The 20,938-nt window shown below is 45.8% G+C and overlaps 1 protein-coding gene across 1 annotated transcript in view; it reads right to left on the minus strand.

The window, feature by feature from the left end:
* Positions 1 to 20,938, minus strand: part of FSTL1 (follistatin like 1) — a 49,387-nt gene that overhangs the window by 7,232 nt on the left and 21,217 nt on the right. The window contains exons 3-9 of the mRNA XM_055002776.1: positions 18,109 to 18,213; positions 15,662 to 15,791; positions 14,947 to 14,979; positions 11,612 to 11,742; positions 8,060 to 8,178; positions 5,923 to 6,035; positions 3,976 to 4,086 (exon numbers count right to left, since the gene is read on the minus strand). Coding sequence (XP_054858751.1) covers positions 3,976 to 4,086; positions 5,923 to 6,035; positions 8,060 to 8,178; positions 11,612 to 11,742; positions 14,947 to 14,979; positions 15,662 to 15,791; positions 18,109 to 18,213 — 742 coding nt within the window. The remainder of the gene's footprint in view (positions 1 to 3,975; positions 4,087 to 5,922; positions 6,036 to 8,059; positions 8,179 to 11,611; positions 11,743 to 14,946; positions 14,980 to 15,661; positions 15,792 to 18,108; positions 18,214 to 20,938) is intronic.

The raw sequence follows: 20,938 nt of genomic DNA on the forward strand, positions 1-20,938 counted from the left end.
TCATGCTCTGGAAATCTAGTTGCTCTTAATAACAACAACAACGTTCAATTTATATACTGCCCTTCAGGACAACTTAATGCCCACTCAGAGCGGTTTACAAAGTATGTCATTATTATCCCCACAACAAAACACCCTGTGAGGTGGGTGGGGCTCAGAGAGCTCCAGAGAGCTGTGACTAGCCCAAGGTCACCCAGCTGGCTTCAAGCGGAGGAGTGGGGAATCAAACCTGGCTCTCCAGATGAGAGTCCCATGCTCTTAACCACTACCCCAAACTGGCCTCTTCTACTACAGGCCAACACAGCTACCCACCTGAAACTATCTTCATGAGATAAGAGAACCTGGTGCTTTTCAATATTTTTATAAATGATCTGGATGAGGGTGTGAAGGGATTCCTCAGTAAATTTGCAGATGATACTAAACTGGGAGGAGTAGAAAACACCCTTGAAGATGGAGATAGAATTCAACAATATCTGAACACACTGGAAACGTGAGCAGATTTGAATAAGATGCAATTTAACGTGGATAAGTGCTGGGTTCTCCATCAGGGTTAACAAAATGCAAAGCGTGCATACTGGATGAGGGATACAGTATCAGTCTGGATGAACAATATCTGGGGTACGGGTGGATGAGACGCTAAATATGAGCAGTCAGTGTGAGGCAGCAGCAAAAAAGGCAAATGCAATCTTGGGGTCTATCAACAAAGGCATAACATCCCAATCACAGAATGTCATTGTCCCACTATATACTGCATTGGTCAGGCCCCACTGGCAGTTCTGAAGGCCTCATTTCAAAAAAGATGTGGAGAAACTGGAGCAGGTGCAGAGGAGAGCAACCAGAACGATCAGGGGCCTGGAGACCAAGCCCTGCGAGGAAGGACTGAAGGTCTTGAGAATGTTCGATTTGGAGAAAAGGAGGTTGAGGGGAGACAGGATTGTTCTCTTTGAGAATTTAAAAGGCTGTCACTTAGGGGAGGGGAGGGAGCTGTTCCTGTTGGAAACAGAGGCTAGGACTCGAAACAATGGGCTGAAACTACAGGTGGGAAAGTACCAGCTGGATGTTAGAAAAACCTCTTCACGTTAAGAGTAATTTCGCAGGGGAATCGACTGCCGAGGGAGGTGGGTGGGTTCTCCTTCCTTGGCAGTCTTCAAGGAGTGGCTGAACGAATACTTGTAGGGGATGCTTTAGGCTGTTGGACTAGATAATCTGTATGATTCTATTATTTTTCTCCTCCTAACCTGCTAAACAAGAGAAACTCAGCAGGTTGGCTGAGAAGAGGTGAAGGCCTGAATCTTGACGCTAATTAGAAAACGGCAAAGGCCTCAAGTCCTTTGATGCCCTTGCCTAATTAATTTCAAGTGGTTCTCAAAAAGGAAGTGACTGGTGTGGATTTCATAGGGTATTCTTGGCCCCTTTGACTGTGAAAATAATAATACGTCATAAGGAGAGCGAGTGTGGAGGGTGGCAGGACGACAGCACCTGCTGCAGTGGCCTGGATGCTGACGCTGCCAAAACAGGCAATGGGGGAGTCCCCTCCAAGCGAGAGATCCCTTACTCAGCACCTCCAAACCCAGACTACTGGAGGTAATGCCTCCTCAACCAGATCCACCCGCAGAGCTAGGATCCACATCACCCAAGGCCTCCAGTCACAAAGACAAAAAAATTGCTCCTTGTAGAAACTTCACAGGTTGGAAGCTGGAGAGAGGCAGGGCTTTTTTTCAGGGGGAACGCGGTGGAACGGAGTTCCGGAACCTCTTGAAAATGGACACATGGCTGGTGGCCCCGCCCCCTGATCTCCAGACAGAGGGGAGTTGAGATTGCCCTCCACGCCAACTGGCGCAGAGGGCGATCTCAACTCCCCTCTGTCTGGCGATCAGGGGGCGGGGCCACCAGCCATGTGTCCATTTTCTCCAAGGGCAACCCGCCGAGTTCCACCACCTCTTTTCCCAGAAAAGAGAGGCATTGGGTTTTTGTGGGGTAGGGCAGATTTGTATGGAATAAAAGGCCCAGCACAACTTCTATGCCAAGCTTAAGAAGCATGCCTTCGACGTGACTGAAGTGGAATTCCTGAGGCACACCATCTCACCACAGGGACTCCAGATGGACCCCCAGAAGGTGACGGCAGTCGTGGATTGGTGCGCTCCACAAAATGGAAAGGAGTTGCATCAGTTCCTGGGATTTGCCAACTACCACCGGCAGTTCATCCCTCATTTTCAGTGCTGGCCTTGCCCCTGCCATTCATGGTAGAAACAAGCTCCCCAAAGTTGCAGAAAGGGCAATACTGTTGCAGCAGCGCTCGCCGCAAGCACCTCTGCAACCCTGCGCTTACCGCTGCCAGAAACTGAGCAGCACTATACCATTTAGGACAAGGAATTATTAGTCATTAAAGTGGCCCTCAAGACATGGCACCCCATTCTGTAAGGGGCCTAGCACCCCACTGAAATTCGAACAGGCCTCTGGAATGTCTACAGACTGCCAACAAGCTCACACAGTGTCAGATCAGGTAGTCACTGTTCTTTTCCTGGGTTGACTTCAAGGTGACGTACACCCTCAGTTCCCAGAACTGGACAGCAGCTGCTCTGTTCAGGAACCCTGTGTATACCTGGCACGTTCCTGACAAAACCAAGTCTTCAGTGCTCCTGCAGGAAAATTTTGCCGCCATCCGGGAGGGGATTGAGATTGAGAGGCTCTGGAACCTGGGCAACAAGACCCCCAAACACAGGCATGGCTATATGCCTTATGGGCTACTCCCCCACAAGTACCAAAGGGCTTTTCAAAAGATAAGGGCCTCGTAAAGTTCCATAATTTGCTCTACATCCTTCCGGGAGAGCTTCGTACTGATGTACTGATACCTGTGCCATGACTCTAAGCTGTCTGGCAACTCCAGAGTATTTAAAATTTTACAATTGTTCAAGTTCATGCAGATTTTCTCACTTGCCTCTAGTTCTTAGTTTGTGAATATAAGACAAAAAGGCACCAAAGAGTGGGGGGTTCTGCCAGAGCCTGAAAGCAAGGCACTGACTGACTGTGCTCTAACAGCACCAGAGAACACCCCACCGGAGCCCCTAAACGGGTCCTTGCCACCTGCGTCAGAGAGTACTAGTGGGCCCCCAACAGGCAGGACACGAACCAGGGCCCACAGCCTCTCTAGATAGCAGGAACGGCAGCGGTGAAAGGCCTAGGCAGAGGCTGCGCAATGGAGGCAAAACGCGAGGCTGGCAGCGTGCCCCTTCACCGAGACTTACTTCGGAGTTGACCTGCTTCGGATTGCTCTCCAAGCTGGACGCCTCCTTTCCTTGCAGGATGATGGCCAGGGCAGCCTGCGCTCGGACACCTGCCACCAACCAAATGCCGCTGTGCCAGATCTCCTCTCACCCTTTTTACACTGAGGCTTAAGAGAGCTGCACGGCTGAATCAACTGGTCCACTAGGCGCAAGCCGTGCGCTCCAGTTCCTCTTGTGTCAGAGACCAGCCAGCCAAGTGTCTGACTCCTGAGCAGTCTGGCTGACTAGGCACAAAACAGTCCTTGTGCTGGTTACCGCTCTCCAATTTGGAAGTGGTCCCCCCCCACCACTGACTTTTAGCCTTCTTTTTTATAACTAGAGTCTTCCGCATTTTGTTTGTGCTGATACAATTATTTTTAGTTGGAATAATAATTTGTTACATGGTATTTTCCTAAATGCTTTATTAAAATCCAAAATGACCACTGCATTAATCCCACCCACCCCCAAAACCCAGTTACCATCTCCAAAAAAATTACACCAGGCAGCTTAATCTGGCTTGATCTTTGTTTAGCGAACCTGTGTGCTTTTACAATGCTCCCCAATATTCCCATTTATTTTCATCAAGGGAGCAAAAGGAAGTGCTTGGACCAAGACCTGGTGGTCCAGGCACCACATTCCGTCCCCACCCCAGAAAATTAGGGATTAAAAAAGAGATCCTGCTATAGTGTGCCTGTTTTTTCTGAGCTGTACATACCCTCGCAGGTCATGGCTGTGCACACCCACTTCCCACAGGCACAAACACAGCGGTTACACTCCACCTGGGTCTCTGCCCCATCTTCATACGTCTCGTCTTCAAGGGCACACTCTGAAACAGCAGAGGACAGAATATGGTTTGCATGTATGTGGAATGGTGTGCATTTGGAATGCTGCATGATAGTCTTCCAGTCAAACCCGATACCCGCTTTCTTACTTGACCTCAACGTTGCTCTCTGCTCAAAAGTAAAGGTAAACAGTTTCCACCATGGTGGTGACAGCTGAAAATGACCCTGTTTAAGAGGTAACGGAGAGTCTCTCTGTACAAGACGTCTTACACAGGGCCGCTCAAGTGTAGGGAGATGTAATGTTAGCCGAGAAGCATAGTTTAAAAAGACAGAACCAAAGTCTCTGTCAATTTCACCTATCTACATGAAGGTAGGTTAAAAAAACAGAGCTGGCAGAGATCGCTCCTCAGAGGGTTTGTTAATGTCATCTTTGCCTCCCTGAAGGCTCTGTCGATTTCACCTCCCCTTCTGGGAGGCGAAGATAAAGTTAACAAACCGTCTGAGGAGTGATCTCTGCCAGCTCTGTTTTTTAAAACTACCCTCATGTAGATAGGTGAAATTGACAGAGCCTTTGGCTCTGTATTTTTAAACTATGCTTCCTGGCTAACATCGTGTCTTCTTACAATTGAGCAGCCCTGTATAAGACGTCTTGCATACAGAGACTCATAAAAGCAAATATTTGCATTTTTGGTTTGGGTGCAGGGGTCTGAGACTAGAGTCAATTCTGCATGGTGAACTTTACATCGGGCTTTCTGTATATTTAACCCATAAGGATCGGGTCCTCTTCATTAATCGATCCAGAGGAGTTAGCTGTGTTGGTCTGTGGTAGCAAAATAATAAAGCTCTCGAAAGCTTATGCCACAAATAAGTTGGTTAGTCTTAAAGGTGCTACTGGACTCTTTACTATTTCTTTATTCATCAGTTCTGGCCACATACAGTTTTGATTCTTTAATTCTACACTTTGAGGGAGTTGAACCAAAGTGGTGTCTGTTTTTTATTTTTGCACTTGAAAAATGCCCCATTTCTGTTGAGGGCTTTCTGGGGAACACGTCAGTTTCCTCAGGGGATTCGCTGAGGACTCTTGTCAGTTACCTCAGTTGATTCCTGAAGAAACGGACAAGTCTTTTTTTGTGTTTTTAAGGGCATCAAAGTTTGAACGCTGCTGTTTAATTAAAAAACAAACAAACAAAAAAGAATGGACTAAAAAGTATAGGAAGCACATGTTAAAACCTTTAAGACAGCAAGGGGCATTCAGAGCTCTTTGCAGAGTTTTTGTCATAGTCACATTGCAGAGTTTCCCCCCGGTAGTTGCAAGATTTTTTTTTTCTTTAAGGGGCCCATGTTGTAACGTTGCAATTTAATTTTCTAAAACATCAAGAAAAATACTAGATTGGTTGCTGTTCAACCAATCAGGATGCCAAGGAATTAAGGGGAGGGCGAAAGCCAGGGCCAGGCCTCACATGGAAGAAAGCATTCTGCACTTCAAAAAAGCTCCGGTTTGACTTTGCTAGAAAAAAATTAACTGGGGTGTGCGCGCAGGGAGAAAAGCTGCAGAAAAACGGGAGGAAGATCAATTCTGCAGCAGATGCAGCCTTTCTCTGAGCAGAACACAAAAAAGTCTGGGAAGCAGTTTGGAGAATGAATCGGGGTATCTTGACTGTGCATGCAGAAATCTGAAGAGAAACTGATGCAGTACGGGGCCAGAACCGATGGGAAAGCCCAGTGTGGAAAAGACCTAGAATTAATAGGAGGGATGGGTTGGGCGGGGGGAGGGGGTTATGAGTTCCAGACTCGTGCTGGCTCTTGGCCTTAGGCTGCTCTCTGCTCTCCCTCTGTTTCAGGGGCCCCATTCCACCCCTTAGCAGGCAAGGAGCTCCTACTTTTCTCCGGTGGGTTGAAAGACGGATTGAGGCACTTGAGGAATTCATTGAAACTGAGCTTCCAATCAGCGTTATCATCTGAAAGTTCAATGAGGGCATCCACACAGAGTCCCCTGGAAGAAAGAAAGAAGTCCTGCCGGCTCAGAACCCTTCGGCCGCGAGGAAGATTCTGGAACAGCAGGAGAGGTAACCTCTTCACAAGCAAACAAGGTCAGCGCAGTTCAACTGGGTTTCCTAAAGCGCATACACAGATGGCCCTCGATCTTTGGCCTAAATTAATAGATCCCTTTCCTTATCAGTTTGGCAAGCACCACAGTCGCCAGCAGCCCTCATCCACGTTTGTAGGGAAACGTAGACTCAAGGAGTTTGCAAAGTTAATGAGTAAGCTTAAAAACCAGTAGGCCACAAGGACCTTGAAAAAGGCACAGGCAAGAACTTTTGGTATCTTTGCTGCATGCTTGCATCAGCAAAATACTAGTTCATGGCGAGGGCAACCCTGTGAGAGCGGCTGCCAAAGAGCCCAGTGGAAATTCTTTCTGTTCATATTCCTTTTTATGAGGAGAAACATGAAATAGAACTGAGTGTGCAATTTGATGCCAGCGCAATTTACATGACGACTCCACTCCACTAGTGTGGGCTGCATTTAATCTTTAAAACCAGATAGTGAAAATGAGAGTTATGCAAAAGTGCGTCACTGCAACTGTTGCTCAAGTTTTGCTTTTCTGATAATTGGTAGACAAGACCGCCTCCCTCCCTATGTTCCTCCACAGCAACTTCACTCATCTGAACAGGGTCTCCTGCAGGTGCCACCCTGAACATGGGCGAAATCAACAGCAGCCGTACACAGGCTTTCTCTGTAGTGGCCCCTACCCTGTGGAACGGCCTGCCTGAGGAGGTCAGAAGAGCCCCCACGCTCCTAGCTTTCCGCAAACGATGCAAAATCGAATTATTCAAAAAGGCTTTTGTATTGTAGGGAGCGGGTCTAGATGCTTCGCTAATGAGTCAGGGACCACAGACTTCACCATTACGTTGCCTTACGAGCTGCTTGTGCTTCATGTGGTCTAATGTCAGCCCTAGAATTGCTTCTGTTCTGTTTCAATATTTCTTCAACTCTGGATTGGATTCTTACTAACGCAATTTGTAAAACTGTGTTTATTTACCCTCTGGCATTGCTTATGGAAATGTTCTTGATACTGACTGTGCTAATCTCACACTGTGTAATCCACCCTGAGTCTCAGTGAGAAAGGTAGACTATAAAAGACATAAATAAAATAAAATAATAAATAAAAAATAAATAAAATGGCTCTTTCCCTTGTCTGTGTCTTTTTTTTTTTCAATGAAAAAGATGTAAGTTATAATGGAAAGAACCTCCTGTCCCTTCCTCTTTAAGATGCTTTTCCACCTCCTGGCTTTTCTCAAGTAAAACAGCTGGTGGGGGAGTAGACAAACAGCAGGAAAGGCAAGGGTCCATCATCATCACCATCATCATCATCATCATCATCATCAATATTTCTAATCCGTTCTCCCCGCGAACGGGCTCAGAGCGGAATACAACATATATAAAATACATAAACATATTACTTTAAAACCAGATAAAAACTTCAATAAATACATAAAACAATTTCTAAAAGACAGCCGCACACATATTGCACAATCCAAACAGCAATCCATGGGGCCGGATGGCCAACTATTAGATGCTGACAGAGTAAACCCCGCTATGGCAGGAGGCAGTTTTCACGGCCCACCTGCCTCAACCACCTGGGAGAACATCTCTGTCTTACAGGCCCGGCAGAAAGATAACAATTCCTGCTGAGTCCAGGTCTCTACAGACAGAGAGTTCCACCAGGCAGGCACCAGGGCTGAGAAGGCCCTGGTCCTGGTTGAGGCAAGGCAGATCTCTTTGGGGCCAGGGACCGCCAAAAGATGCTTATCCATTGATCTGTGTCCTGCAAGGAACATAGGGTGGGAGGTGGACCCGTAGATGTAGACTGAGAGGCAGTCCCAACTACCCTTCTTCCAGCTCTCAATGACAGCCCGCCCCCCAAGACTGCTTTCATTTTTTAAAAAACTCCCTGCAAACATTATGTTAACCAAGTTCTATGTGCCACCTGAACTTTATTCTCCTGCCTCAGCCTACCTGAGCAGCCTGTCGGTCTCTTGGTCCATGTAGGCAGAGAGGTTGACAGTGGTCTTATTTTGTTCCACAAACTTTAGGAACTCACTGGAGTCTAGATGAGAATCCCCATCGTCAAAATTCTGGAAAGGCACAAAACAGGATGCAAAAAGAGGGGTCCATTTCTGTTGACCATTGGCTAGATTCCAAGAGACAGGCAAGTAGTTTAACAGTGCATTAACATCCTCAAAGATAAGCGAGTTTCTTAACACAAAATTAATATGCCTAATAACTTCCTTCCAAAAGGGCTGAATCACTGAACATGTCCAAAGTATATGCTCAAGAGATGCATTTAGTGAATTACGCTGCCGACAGTAAGACACTGTGCTTAAACCTTTAGTAAAAAGATGCTGTGGTGTCCAATATTCCCTAAACAGATTCACAGTAGTAACAGGTGTATGACTTAAAGCCTTATCCCATTGCTTTAGCAAAATTGGATGCTCTAGGTCATTGTTCCATTCATCTCTAAGGGTCTGTGTATCATATTTATTAACTGACCATATATATTAATATACAAATATTGTAGGTTTCACTTTCTGTATTGATTCAATAAGAATCTCCAAAAGTGGGGAAGATTCACATGGACGCAAAGCTGCCGGACCATATTTGGACACCAACAAATGTTGCCGCTTGGCAGAAGCTGGCAAATCATATGTAGGCCACAGTTGGAAAAATGACAAGAACTCATCATCATTACCTATCAATTGATCTAAAATAAAAATTCCCTTTATCTGTCTGAGCCTTCCATGCGAAAGATTTCTTCCCAGTTTTTAAGTATGGATTTGACCATGTTAGTTTAACATGTGAGAACAGGTTGAACTGAACTTATACACCATACTTCTCTAGCTGCAGAAATTGTTGGAGGAACAAAATCCACTTTAATACATACAAAGCTCTTCATGGCCTTGGTCCGGCATACCCACGGGACCACCTCCCTCCCTATGTTCCTCCACGGCAACTTCGCTCATCTAAACAGGGTCCCCTGCAGGTGCCAGCCTGCATGTGGGCGAAATCAACAGCAGCCTGTACACAGGCTTTGTGGTGTCCCCTACCCTGTGAAACAGCCTGCCTGAAGAGGTCAGGAGAGCCCCCACGCTCCTGGCTTTCCACAAACGATGCAAAACTAAATGGGAGGCCTATATTGTAGGGATGGGGGTCTCAGAAGCTTCACTAATGAGTTAGGGACTGTAGACTTCACCACTATGTTGCTTTACATATTATCTGTTGCTTTAAATATGTACTCCTATGTACTACCTGTACCTTATGTTGTCTAATGTCAGTCCTAGAATTGATTATATTCTGTTTCAGTATTTTTTCTACTTTGTATTGGATTCTTGCTAATGCTATGTCTTTTTAAGCTTGTATCTATTTACCCTATGGCATTGTTTATGGAAATGTCCTTGACACTGTATGGAACTGTACTTGATACTGACTGCACTAGTCTCATACTGTGTGATCCGCCTTGAGTCTCAGTGAGAAAGGCGGACTAGAAATGACGTAACTAAAATAAATAAACAAGTTAAGATCTGGATTGGGAGATGTAGCAAACTGAGTTAACAAATAACAAACGACTTATTTTTCGTGCGTTTTATTTTTATAATAAAAATATCTTGACTTATTTTTCATGCAACTCCTGCATCTCCTTTATGCAGAAAGCTTGTTATCCTCTCAACAGAGGAATACGGATGAGACCGGTACAACCTCTATCCCTTCTTCATAGCCGATTTGGTATTTTCTTCCACATCTTTACTGTTCCTCTAAATGCTGGTCCCCTTCCTTACACTGCAATCTTCAACAGAGGCAAAGCCTTGAAAACCCACGGGAGCCAAGGGGCTTATGGGGCAATGCAGCTTAATAAGGCACATGCAATCTTCACAACACCCTACTGGAAGTAAAGCCCCACTGGGCAGGCTTGGGTAGCATTCTGAATATCTGAAGAGGTGAGCTGTGACTCATGAAAGCTCCTACCCTACCACAAATTTTGTTAGCCTTATAGGTGCTACCGGACTCTTGCTTTTTTCTACTGCTAGAGGCAGACAAACACGGCTACCTATCTTGATCTATTTGAACAGACCTGTTTAGGATTGCTGCCTTACAGCACAATCTTATGCAGAGTTACTTCAGTCTATACGCACTGAAATCATGGGAGTCGACTGGAGTAACTGTTAGACTGGGAAGGGAAGGTGGCATGATGTAGCTAGAGGATTTATGAAGCCGCTAAATAGCTGGATTTATGCTGATCTGGCATAATCCGGCTAAACCCCTTCACATAAATCCCTGATCGGATCCAGTCTCTGATGGGCTGGATAATTTGGCCTCAGGCAAACTCTGCGCCACGGCAGGAGAGCGACCTGAAGCCAGTGGGGGACAGGAGGCAGCAGGGAGAGCGGATCTTCATGCCACCCATTCCCGGGTTCCAAAATCAAATCAAATTTATTATTACGGTCCTAGACCAGCAAAAGAATTACAGGAATGATCAATGTTACAGAGATAAACTAGAGAATTCCGATTAAAAGATACCTCAGTAACATAATAGATTACATTGCCTTAAAATATTTAAAATATTTAAAAATGCGTAAAATTTAAATTTCAGCATATCATAAAACCCAGGTACCATAAAACCATAGTACAAAACTGTCTTTAGTTGGTAGTAAACGAACTCCTGTTCTTTATTGCCATCCAACCAAACTTAGCAACCTTATGTGTTATGTCCTGGGATCTATCCGAGAGCATTTTTGAGAGTAGAAAAGCTCTTTGTCTACCTGGATGGGCAGAAAGTATAGGCCTTATATAAACTACTCAAAGTTGCATATGTTGGAGAAGGAATGAAAGGCACTCCCAGCTCTCCACCACCTCCGCCGCCGCCGCCTCTTTCTCCCTCGGAAGGTGGGGAGCAGACCAGCATTTCCTCCTCCCCATTCGGCGGCTGCTGCCAAGGTGCAGCTCCCGGTTCATTTCCTTGTGCTCCGTGATAACCCTGAGAAGGGAGTGGCAGCACCAGGAAATACTGGTCTGCAGACCTGCAGTCACAGCGGCCCGCACTGCCTGCAGGGTAGCTGCTGGCTGCCACCAGGAGTGCCGCTGCCACGGCCACCAGGAACGCTGATGCTTTGTGCACCACCCACAGGCCCTTCTCCAGCAGCGCTCGGCAGCAGACGCAGCTGAGAGCAGAGGAGAGACAAAGCAGGGGGTGGAAGGGGGTGAGTGCAGGTATCAGAGGAGAGGTGCGGGCAGGGAGTCAGCAGCAGTGGCACACACCAGAAGCCGAGGGCCCGGGCAGCTGTCCCACCTCGGAGTATGCTGACACCAGCCCTGAAGCTGATCGATTACTTTTCTGTAAATGGGGTCGGGGGGAGCTGAAAGGAAGAGGAAAATCCAGAAGCCGAATACCTGAACTGTTCTGACTGGGCAATCCTAACGTGGCCTTGAAGAGCCAGAGTCCCCAGCATGAAACAAACATCCAGCTGCCTCCTCTGCCAGTTAAATGTTCTTCCCTCTCTCTCCTGCCATCCCTACCTTGAAGTATTTTTCTAGGATTTCCGTGTAGTTGCTGCCTTTAGAGAACCAGCCGTCAGGAACAATCTCAGCTTCAAGCCACTGAATGAGGTGATGCCGGAGCTGGTCCCGGTCAGCCCTGTAGCAGACAACTGGCGAGCAAGAAGAAAAATGGGAAAGTGAGGCCAGGAACAACGGAGAGAGACAAGTAGTGTAAGGAGAAGGGGGAAAGGACAAGTGGTGCTTCAGCCCCTTCCCCTTGACCTATGCAGGAAATGAGCACTGCCCAAGTCCTGCAGACTGAAGGAAACGCTGTGATTCTGCACATGGTTACTTTCCAAAGACAGAAAAACAACAGAGTAAGGACTCTCCTGGGATTCTCCCTGTTTTGCAAATGAAAGAGCTAGGATGGCAACCCAGAAAAATTTAAGACCTTTGTGTCCAGGAGGTGGGCAATGAGCTTGCAGAAGGCAAACGCTGTCATTCCCTTCACCACTGACACTTCTGAGAGCTAAACTGCAACTGACACCAGACACATGTTTTTTAAGTGTTTGGAATTGTAGTTTTCAAAGAGAGAGCTGCACAAATTCGCTGGGAGAGAGGAACTTTGCAATTGTTTTCTTGCAATCTCAACGGAGAGATGAACTACTCTTTCCCTCCCCTCCCCTGCAAAGTTAATCGCCCCCGGCAACCCCGTGCAGATCTGTCTTTGAAAACTACAGTTCCCAAATAAAATTGTGACCCCGACACATTAAAAAACATGACTGGTGTCACTTGTAGCTTAGCTCTCAGAGAATCACCTATCTTTTACAAGTCTGTACTGATTTTTAACTGTAAATAAATCTGTAAATAAATCTGACTGAATCACCTATCTTAGGCTCTTCCTCTGTTATCCACTAGGCCTCCAGTTCGAGACATCAACAGCTACTAGTCTTAGTACAAAGCTGATGGAGCACAGCAGCTAAGAGACTGAGCTGTGAATCAGGGAATCCGCTCTGGTGCACTTTCTCCTCTGCCAAGAACCGAAACCCAGGTGCCCCTCCAACCTCAACCTCCCTGCTTCCAGCATCTGCGCTCTAAAAGCATTAAAAGTAAACACTAGGGATTATTATTTATATTATTTATAACACCTTCAGAATACATAGTGCTTTACAGACATTCGGAAGTAAAAGGTCAGTCTCTGCTGGAACAAGCTTCTATTTAACTCCAGAGTAGACCCAGACACTACTGCTGAACTAATCTGAAAGAAGAAGTTAAATTCATGAGGGTTTTTTTTTTTTTACTTGGCTTGGCTTGCCCAATGAAGACTGAGGGAGCAGTAGCTTAGAGCCGGGGTCCTCAATCTTTCCAGACCCAAGATCCACTTGTAATCCCCCAGGTGACAGCACAGAAAACCTGTTTTTAGTGAAATAAACAAGCACCCTGTCAAGGTCTGTAGAATCTAACTCTCTGTGTATCGGTTCTATGACTAGGATGTCTGTGAGGTAAAGGAGCAGCCTGGAACCTGAGTAGTAAGCCTGTCAGCTGTGCAAAAAGGGTACACTTGAACCTGGAATGCCAAGGAGAGGGAAACAGGAAGTAGTGTGGGAAAAGGGATCCAGGGAAAAGTGAGTTACCCCCTGTAAGTCCTTGCAGGTACCTCACAATGCAACTGGGCCTGACTTAGCTGGCACAATGAAACTGGGCCACAGGCGAGGGGGAAAGGCTAAGACAGGGAGGCAGACAAAGACAGGTGGAAAAGAAACAAGGAAGGAGGAAAAGGGGAGAGGCTATGGGGGGGGGTGAAGAAAGGAAAGAGGACATAGTTGGGGAAGGGAAAATTAGTCATCCCCCCCACAAGTCCCTACGGTTCCCCACTTGTTCCACACTACTGTGTTACGTCCCTTATAATCCAGAGCCAGTTTGGTGTAGTGGTTAAGAGCGTGGGACTCTAATCTGGAGAACCGACTTTGGTTCCCCACTCTTCCACTTGAAGCCAGCTGGGTGGCCTGGGGTCAGTCACAGCTCTCTCAGCCCCACCCACCTCACAGGGTGATTGTCATAATAATAATAACAACGCACTTTGTAAACCGCTCTAAGTGTGGCATGAAGTTGCCTTGAAGGGTGGTATATAAATCAAATGTTATTATTATTTTCTGTAGATAAATGTTTGTTGTTCGGTTCCATCTGTGTCTTGTCTGTCCAGTCAAAATAGCCATGAAAGGGGTTTTACTTACCTCAGAATTAAGTACCATATTATTTTTGGAGGGATCACAAATAAGAACACTTTAGGAAACACAAAGCTCAGATATAAAGCTTGCATCTCCCCCTTTTCTGATTATGGGTGGCTATGAGGGGTTAAACGAATAAACGGAGAAGCCAGAATGCGGGAGTTGGACAGCCAGAAGTCCACAGGGTAGTTACGTCAGAAGTCTCCTTTGTCCCTCTCTCTGCTCCTCCCCCATCCCATCCTTGTTGCCACCACATGTGCATTAAGGTACAGAATTTGTTAAAGAATGCTTAATCAAGTTGACTTACTGAGTTAACAGTAATGTGTTCATTATTTATACATTATGCTATTCTGCACGGAAAAGAATAAAAGCTGAACATTGAAACTTTTTGCAGGGAGCAGTGAAGCACTGGGAGAAGTACTGCAAACTAGGAGAACTTCAGTGTTGTCTACAAGGAAGGGGCCTCTACGTCATACGTGGCACAAAAGATTCACCTATTCAACATCTTTCCAGACAATATCTGTATTTTCCCAAATATCTCTGATTCATGAATCAGAAGATGGATTATAGAAAAAATAACCCAAGATTCTTAAGATATCAAATCATCTTTCTAAGATCACATGGAATTTCATGTCAGCAAGTACTGATGATTGCAAAACAAATTTATAGTAGTCGGGCAGGGGTTGATACCTGATGACGAAGAACTAGAATTTACAATGAGATTTGCATCCAATTTTCTGCCAGGTACCTTTGACCTCCTTAATCATTATGAGAAATGGCCTGATCTTTATTTTGTAGAAAGACTGTAAATATTGGTCAGTATTAGAGTGACTTCCACGACATGCAGAACATCAGAAGCTTGGCGAGATAAACACGGCATTTATACCGGGTGAGGCGTTGGGGTTTCAAACTAGGTACTCTAGGAATAGGATCAAGATTCCCGGCTAGCTCTGCCTCTTTAATAGTTTGCCTCTGTTGTTCTCCAGCATCACCACTGTTGTGGCCAGAGGATGTTAATGCAGCTGTCTGCTCAGGGGTATGATGAGACCATGTGTCACTACAGAAATGTGCATTTATTATAATTGTACCGTAACTAATTATAGCATAGTTAATATTTATCAGATACGTGTGGCAAAGTATGCTTACCTGGGCTTGCAGCCGAATTCTCAGCCTTCCTCTCTATTAACAGAAAGAAATAAGAGAATCTTGGCTAAAGGTACTTCCTATAAACATTTTGTGGTTTCAGTGAGGTGCATCTTTTACCCCCAACACACGGGAAATCTCTCAAAAGGGAGAAGAGAGAATATGGCACAGATGCTGTTCGTGGAACATCGATAGCCAACGTTGGCCCAGTTCTGTAGCTAGTATGAATTCTATTTTGTTGACTGGATATTCATTAAATATTAAGAAACGGGGTATGGAAATGTTGGTTTGCCTTATTAGAGAAACAATGGCCACACCTGGGCCGTTTCCACGCTACTCACCTTCTTCCGGAACGCTGCGGAATGTCGCAAAAAAACCACGGAAGATAGCGTCTTCTCACGCGAGTTTTGCGCGACATCGCAATAAGAAAGTCCCCTCCAGCTTGAGATCCAGTTCCCCCTTCCTGAATTCTCATGCTGAGTTATGTAGAAGGTATGAAACCACAGGAATCTTGCTGGACGCACGGAAGAGACTCCTGCTATTTCTTGCCTTCTCCAAAGTCCAGTGCAAGTAAGAATTGTAGGGAAGGAAGTTCTCTGCCCCTGGGCATCCTTTTTGCCAGTGGGCTAGGAGGACTATATTGAACCATGTCCCTTTGTGAAACCAAACTGGAACTCCACCACCATTCCAAGGCACCCCTGCCTGACACCTGGCTTACCTTTGCAGTGGCCATCGTAGTCCACCTGGATCTTGGAGCCAGTGAGGCAGGCGTCACGATGCAGTTCACAGTGGTTCAGATACGTCTTGCCGTTGCTGCCGCACACAGGCCTCTTGTGGGGTTTGCATTTCTTAAAAAGAAAACAAAAACCCAGGTTTGGGGGGGAGGATCAAGCAAGGGAGAGCATAAAGTGTGGCAATTCACACAGCATGTTCGCATTAGAAGAACCAGAGGAAGATATGAATCAGAGAAAACCAGAGTGCCACAGCTAAACATCTGGATATGTTTCTGTCTGCAACCGCTGTGTCAACATTTCCAGGTCCTTGATCCCAGTCTGTGTCTATCTGTACGTTCTCTGTATTTGCTCACTGGTGTGCCATAAAGGGTTGTTGTACTGATGGCTGAGATCATCGCTGTGAAGTGCTCTGAACACTTAGAGAGCGCAATGGGCATGCATTATTATGACTATCAGGAGCTCCTGTTACACGCATGTTCGGTAGGCACATACAGGTGTTACTGAAACTCTGAGGTGCTTCGACAGATATCAAGAGGAGCAGCTCACAGTTCTTGTGGTGGAATATAGTGCCCGTACTAGACAAAGCAAGAATTCACATGAATGTGTCGAGGCCTCCTGGTATTAGGAGATGGGGAGGGAGTACCTAATATATCATCCACACTGTTCTATCCACCATTCTTCTACCTTCAAGGAGCTCAACTGGGAAAGTTATTTTCTGACTCAAGAGTGTTCTCTGATCTCCCCTTGTCAGAAACAAGGTCTGGCCTGGAATACGAAGAGTGACGGCATCTCTTTCAAAACAGTTGTTTCCTTCAGCTGTGTGCAGTGTGATCTAAGAGACTGTCTCAGGCAATATAGACTTAGTCTATTTATTTATTTAATCAAATTTATACCCCGCCCTCTCCACAAATGGGCTCAGGGCGACTAACAACATATATTATACAGTTAAAATACATATCTAAAAAACATAAAAAAAACAACACAAAACAACTAGTGCCATGATCCACTCAAGTTGGGTCTCTTTGATCATACTCGGTGAGAGGATAACGATAGCTGTCAGAACTGTTTGGGGACACCTCCCACATCCAGGTGTGGTTGTGACAGTGCTGTATCAACAAGTGTATGGGTGTGGAAGGTCAGATGTTGAACCCTGGTATGTGTCTACAGCAGGAAGATCCTGGCGTGAACGACGGATGCATCTCCCAGACTGTCAAAAATGCACTCACTTCTAGATGTGCAATTCTGTGTGCTACAAAACGCAAACTGGCCAACCACATTTGGCCCCTCTTTTACTCTACATCTGACGCCCACCTCTGCACAAACAAGTCAAGGATATTTTAGCTGCTGCGCACTATTCTCCCAAGTGACTCTTTGGCAGCAACAGCAGAATACCCTTGAACACGTGAAGTCGCCTTTTACTGACTCAGCCCCTTGGTCCATCAAGATCAGTCCTGTCTACTCAGACTGGCAGCTGCTCTCCAGGGTCTCAGGCAGAGGTCTTTCACCTCGCCTCCTACCTGGTCCTTTCCACTGGAGAGGCCAGGGATCAAACCTGGGACCTCCTGCAGGCCAAACAGATGCTCTGCCTCTAAGCCGTGGCCCTTTCGCAACGAGGCCTTGTTTGCTATTCTGCCATGTTTGGGGGAGGGGCAACAGCTGCACTGGTATTTGCCACTATCCTGTCCAGCACACAGGGGAGAGTATAGTTACCAATGCTCTTACGATAAAATATAATGCAGGAAAAGGTGACCAATAATAGGGTCATTGCTGCAAGGAGGGTCGTCTTGCTGCTGCTTGCAACGAGGTCTGCGGTCTTCCTTTGGAGCAGTTATACTTTGGAACACACAAAAACAACGAAAAGCTTCACCTCAGGGGGAGGGCATGGTGGGGGAAGCAACTGTGTTGCTCATCAAGTAGATTCTTCAGAGCACTTCTTTGATACATTCTTTCGTTTCCTCCAAATGTCTCCTTTGACCGACCCCCTTTGTCCTCACCCCCTCCTTCCCGTTGAAACCAATCCTCCGGAGGAGAAACTGAACGGGAAGCAGTCTTCCCATTTACACATATTTCAATCTTCCTCCTCCTGCTTTTGAGATTTGACATAGGATGGGTCTTGGGGCAGAGATCTGTCTGCTGTTATTGCCGAGCACTGTGCACCTGGGTGCCATAGAAACGAATGCACGTGTGAAACAATACTAGTGATGTCAAAAACAATATCCAGTCCTTGTATGTAGTAGTAGAAAATGGATAATACTAAGCAAAATTAAGAAGTCCGGGCAGAAAGGCGTGGGTAAAGCGCAGGGAGCACACGGGCCGCTCCCTGTTAGGCCAGCCAAAGCTCCCGAGCCCAAAAGGGCCACATTTATTTCACACCAGGCCTTGACTCAGCAATTTCAGAACTCAGTTGCCAAAGATCAGATCCAAGCCTTACCTCAATGCACAAGCACGTGGGCTCGCCCTTCTCTGTCACAGCACACTCCCGGCCAGCCCCACAGAACACATTAGCACAGATTTTGGATTTGCTTTTTGGCTCTTCCTGCAAGGCACAAAGAGGAAATGCATTGTTGACACACTGGTCTACTTCAGGAAAAGCCACACGTTCAGGCAGGCAAGAGCATTATAAATGCTTTTACGCAGTAACCTTAGCTGTATGTGCAGTTTTGGCATTATAGCACCCTTAATGTTGCAAAAGCCTTAACTAAAGCATGTTTATGGGGTCATTTTCAAGCACAGTATTCAGTCAATGACAAATAATAGCATTCATTCATTCATTCATTCATTCATTCATTCATTCATTCATTCATTCATTCATTCAACTCTGCCTTTCTCCCCAGTGGAGACTCGAGGTGGCTAACATCATTCTCCTCCATTTTATCCTCACAACCCTGAAAGCACGTGACTGGTCTAAGATCACCTAGTAAGCTCTTATGAGAAGGTGGAGATTTGAACCTGGGTCTCCCAGATCATAATGTGACACTCTAACCACTCCACCTATACATTTTATCAGATTTTAACCTTGTCCCTTTACATTTCATTCATGACAGCTTCCTCTTTATAGTGTTTTCTTTATAATACTTTGTTTTTTAGCTCCAGTTTTCTGTTGTTTTAAATTTAGTGTGGTGTTTGATTCCCTCCACCTTGCTAATAAGCTCTGGTATTTTTTTAGGTCACAATCAAATAAGCCATTTCAGTGCATAACCCAAATGTACCTGAATCAGGGAACGAAATAGATATGATTACCTTAAAGGGCAGTACGTAAGTTCTGAGAAGCAAGAGAATTAGCCAAGTATGAGCTTGCCAACTTTAGTCAAGGGGGTATGCCAGTCCCATTACAGCAGCTTTAGCTCTCTTAGTGCCAAAGACAGAAAAATGCATGCAAAACAGAGCTGTTAACATGCACATCTGGAAAACTTGCTTCTGTTTTACCAATCAGTCATGCTGCTTTGCCTGCTTTATATTTTTAAAGTTAAAACTACACGAGATGAGAGAATAGGAAAAAATGAAGGTCTCTTTAAGTGACCTGAGCACTTGTATTTTCAGAGAAACATTTAACCTAGTGCTGATTTCTGTGTCCTTAATTGGAGGGCACCCATTTTTGTTCCTTCTCCCAGCATGGCAAGGTGCAACCTGATACCAGTCACGTCCCAAGCCCACTGAAGGCAGCAAAATATTCTACTCAGGATCTTGATGAAGATCATCTTGATGATCATGGCTGAAAATATCCTACCCTTTTTAGTTGTTTAGCATCCAGACAAATAAAGAGTCCTGGAGAACTCTAAAGCTAGCATGCTGTTTTGTTTCAAATGGGTAGCCATGTTGGTCTGCAGTAGAACAGCAAGTTCGAGTCCGGTACAACCTTGAAGACTAACAAGATTTTCAGGATATAAACTTTCCAGAGTGAAAGCACCCTTTGCCAAATACTCTGTTATGTTATTTTGGTTGGTCTTAAATGACATAGTTTTTGTTTTTGGATGTAACTAGAGACCAATGGAGCTACCACACCCCTTTTGTTTAAAGGTTCCTAAAATGAAAGCAATGTTGTTTGTAATTCAAATATTCAACTGCAGGTGGCACTCTTGTCTATCTTTCTATCTGCCAGCACAGCAGCCACCTCCTGTTTAAAATGCAATTTTCCCTCTTGCCAGAGAGGCACTCTGAGGACATATCCCAGGACAGGCCAACTCACCAGCAAAATTTACTGAGACTTTTCCACGGCCCCTGTTCTTTTGTCTTCATGAATGCCAGAATTAAAAATCAGCACAAGGCACTTTTAACAACCCACACACTTGCCTCAAGATCAGCTCAACTAGGCCCAACAGCACCCCCAAACATCTCATATATTCTGCCAAGAGTTACCCCAGCCACAGTCAGAAACACCCTTCAGACTGTCAGCATTTCCTACCCATGTCAGCACTGTCTTGTCTAGATTGAGCTTCAGTCCCCCCACTTTTCACCCTTGACCCAGAGCTCTCCAACCCTTTTGAGCCTGTGGGAACCTTTGGAATTCTGACACAAGGTGGTGGGCACAACCACAAAATGGCTGCCACAGGAGGTGGAACCAACCTCAAAATGGCTGCTATAGGAGGGGGAACCACACACACAGATAGGGTTGCCAGGTACCCTCCAAGCAGGAGGAGTTGGGGGACCTGGCACTTTGGGCCTCAGGCGTGTTTATGCTTGTTGCGCACGCTCACGTCATGTGCGCAATGACATCACTTCCATGAAGTGATGTCATCACGCCAGCCACAGGCATGCTCTTGCGCTTCACACAGGGCTAATTCTGGCCCACTTAGGGCCAGAATTGCCCCTAGCAAAGCAAGAAGTGATGTTGTAGTGCCCCGCCAGAAGTGCGCCCAGTGCATGATTTCCTGGATTGCCTGCTGGTGGTGGGCAATCTCTGGAGGGCTTGCCAGCATTCAGTGGGCAAGTAGGCAAACCTCCGGGAGATCACCCACCACTGGCAGGCATTTGGGAACCCTATACACAGAGGAAGCCCAAGTGTAGGAGAGAAGAGGGGGAATTTTAAAAATACACTAGGAAAGAGGAGTGAGAGAAAACAAAACTAACACTGCGGTGGCAACTGCTGCTGAAACATTATTGGATGTCCAGTGGCCAAAAGCCCTGCTAAGCAAGAGACCCACTTGGCTCCACTCATTTTTTTTCTTTCAACTTTAAATAAACTTTATTCAAACAGGGAAAAATTATACAGTAACAGTTCAAAAACAACATACATCAGAAATTAGAAATGAAAACATTGAAAT

This window comes from Eublepharis macularius, chromosome 18 (assembly GCF_028583425.1).
Source record: "Eublepharis macularius isolate TG4126 chromosome 18, MPM_Emac_v1.0, whole genome shotgun sequence".
In the NCBI taxonomy this organism is placed as follows: Eukaryota; Metazoa; Chordata; class Lepidosauria; order Squamata; family Eublepharidae; genus Eublepharis; species Eublepharis macularius.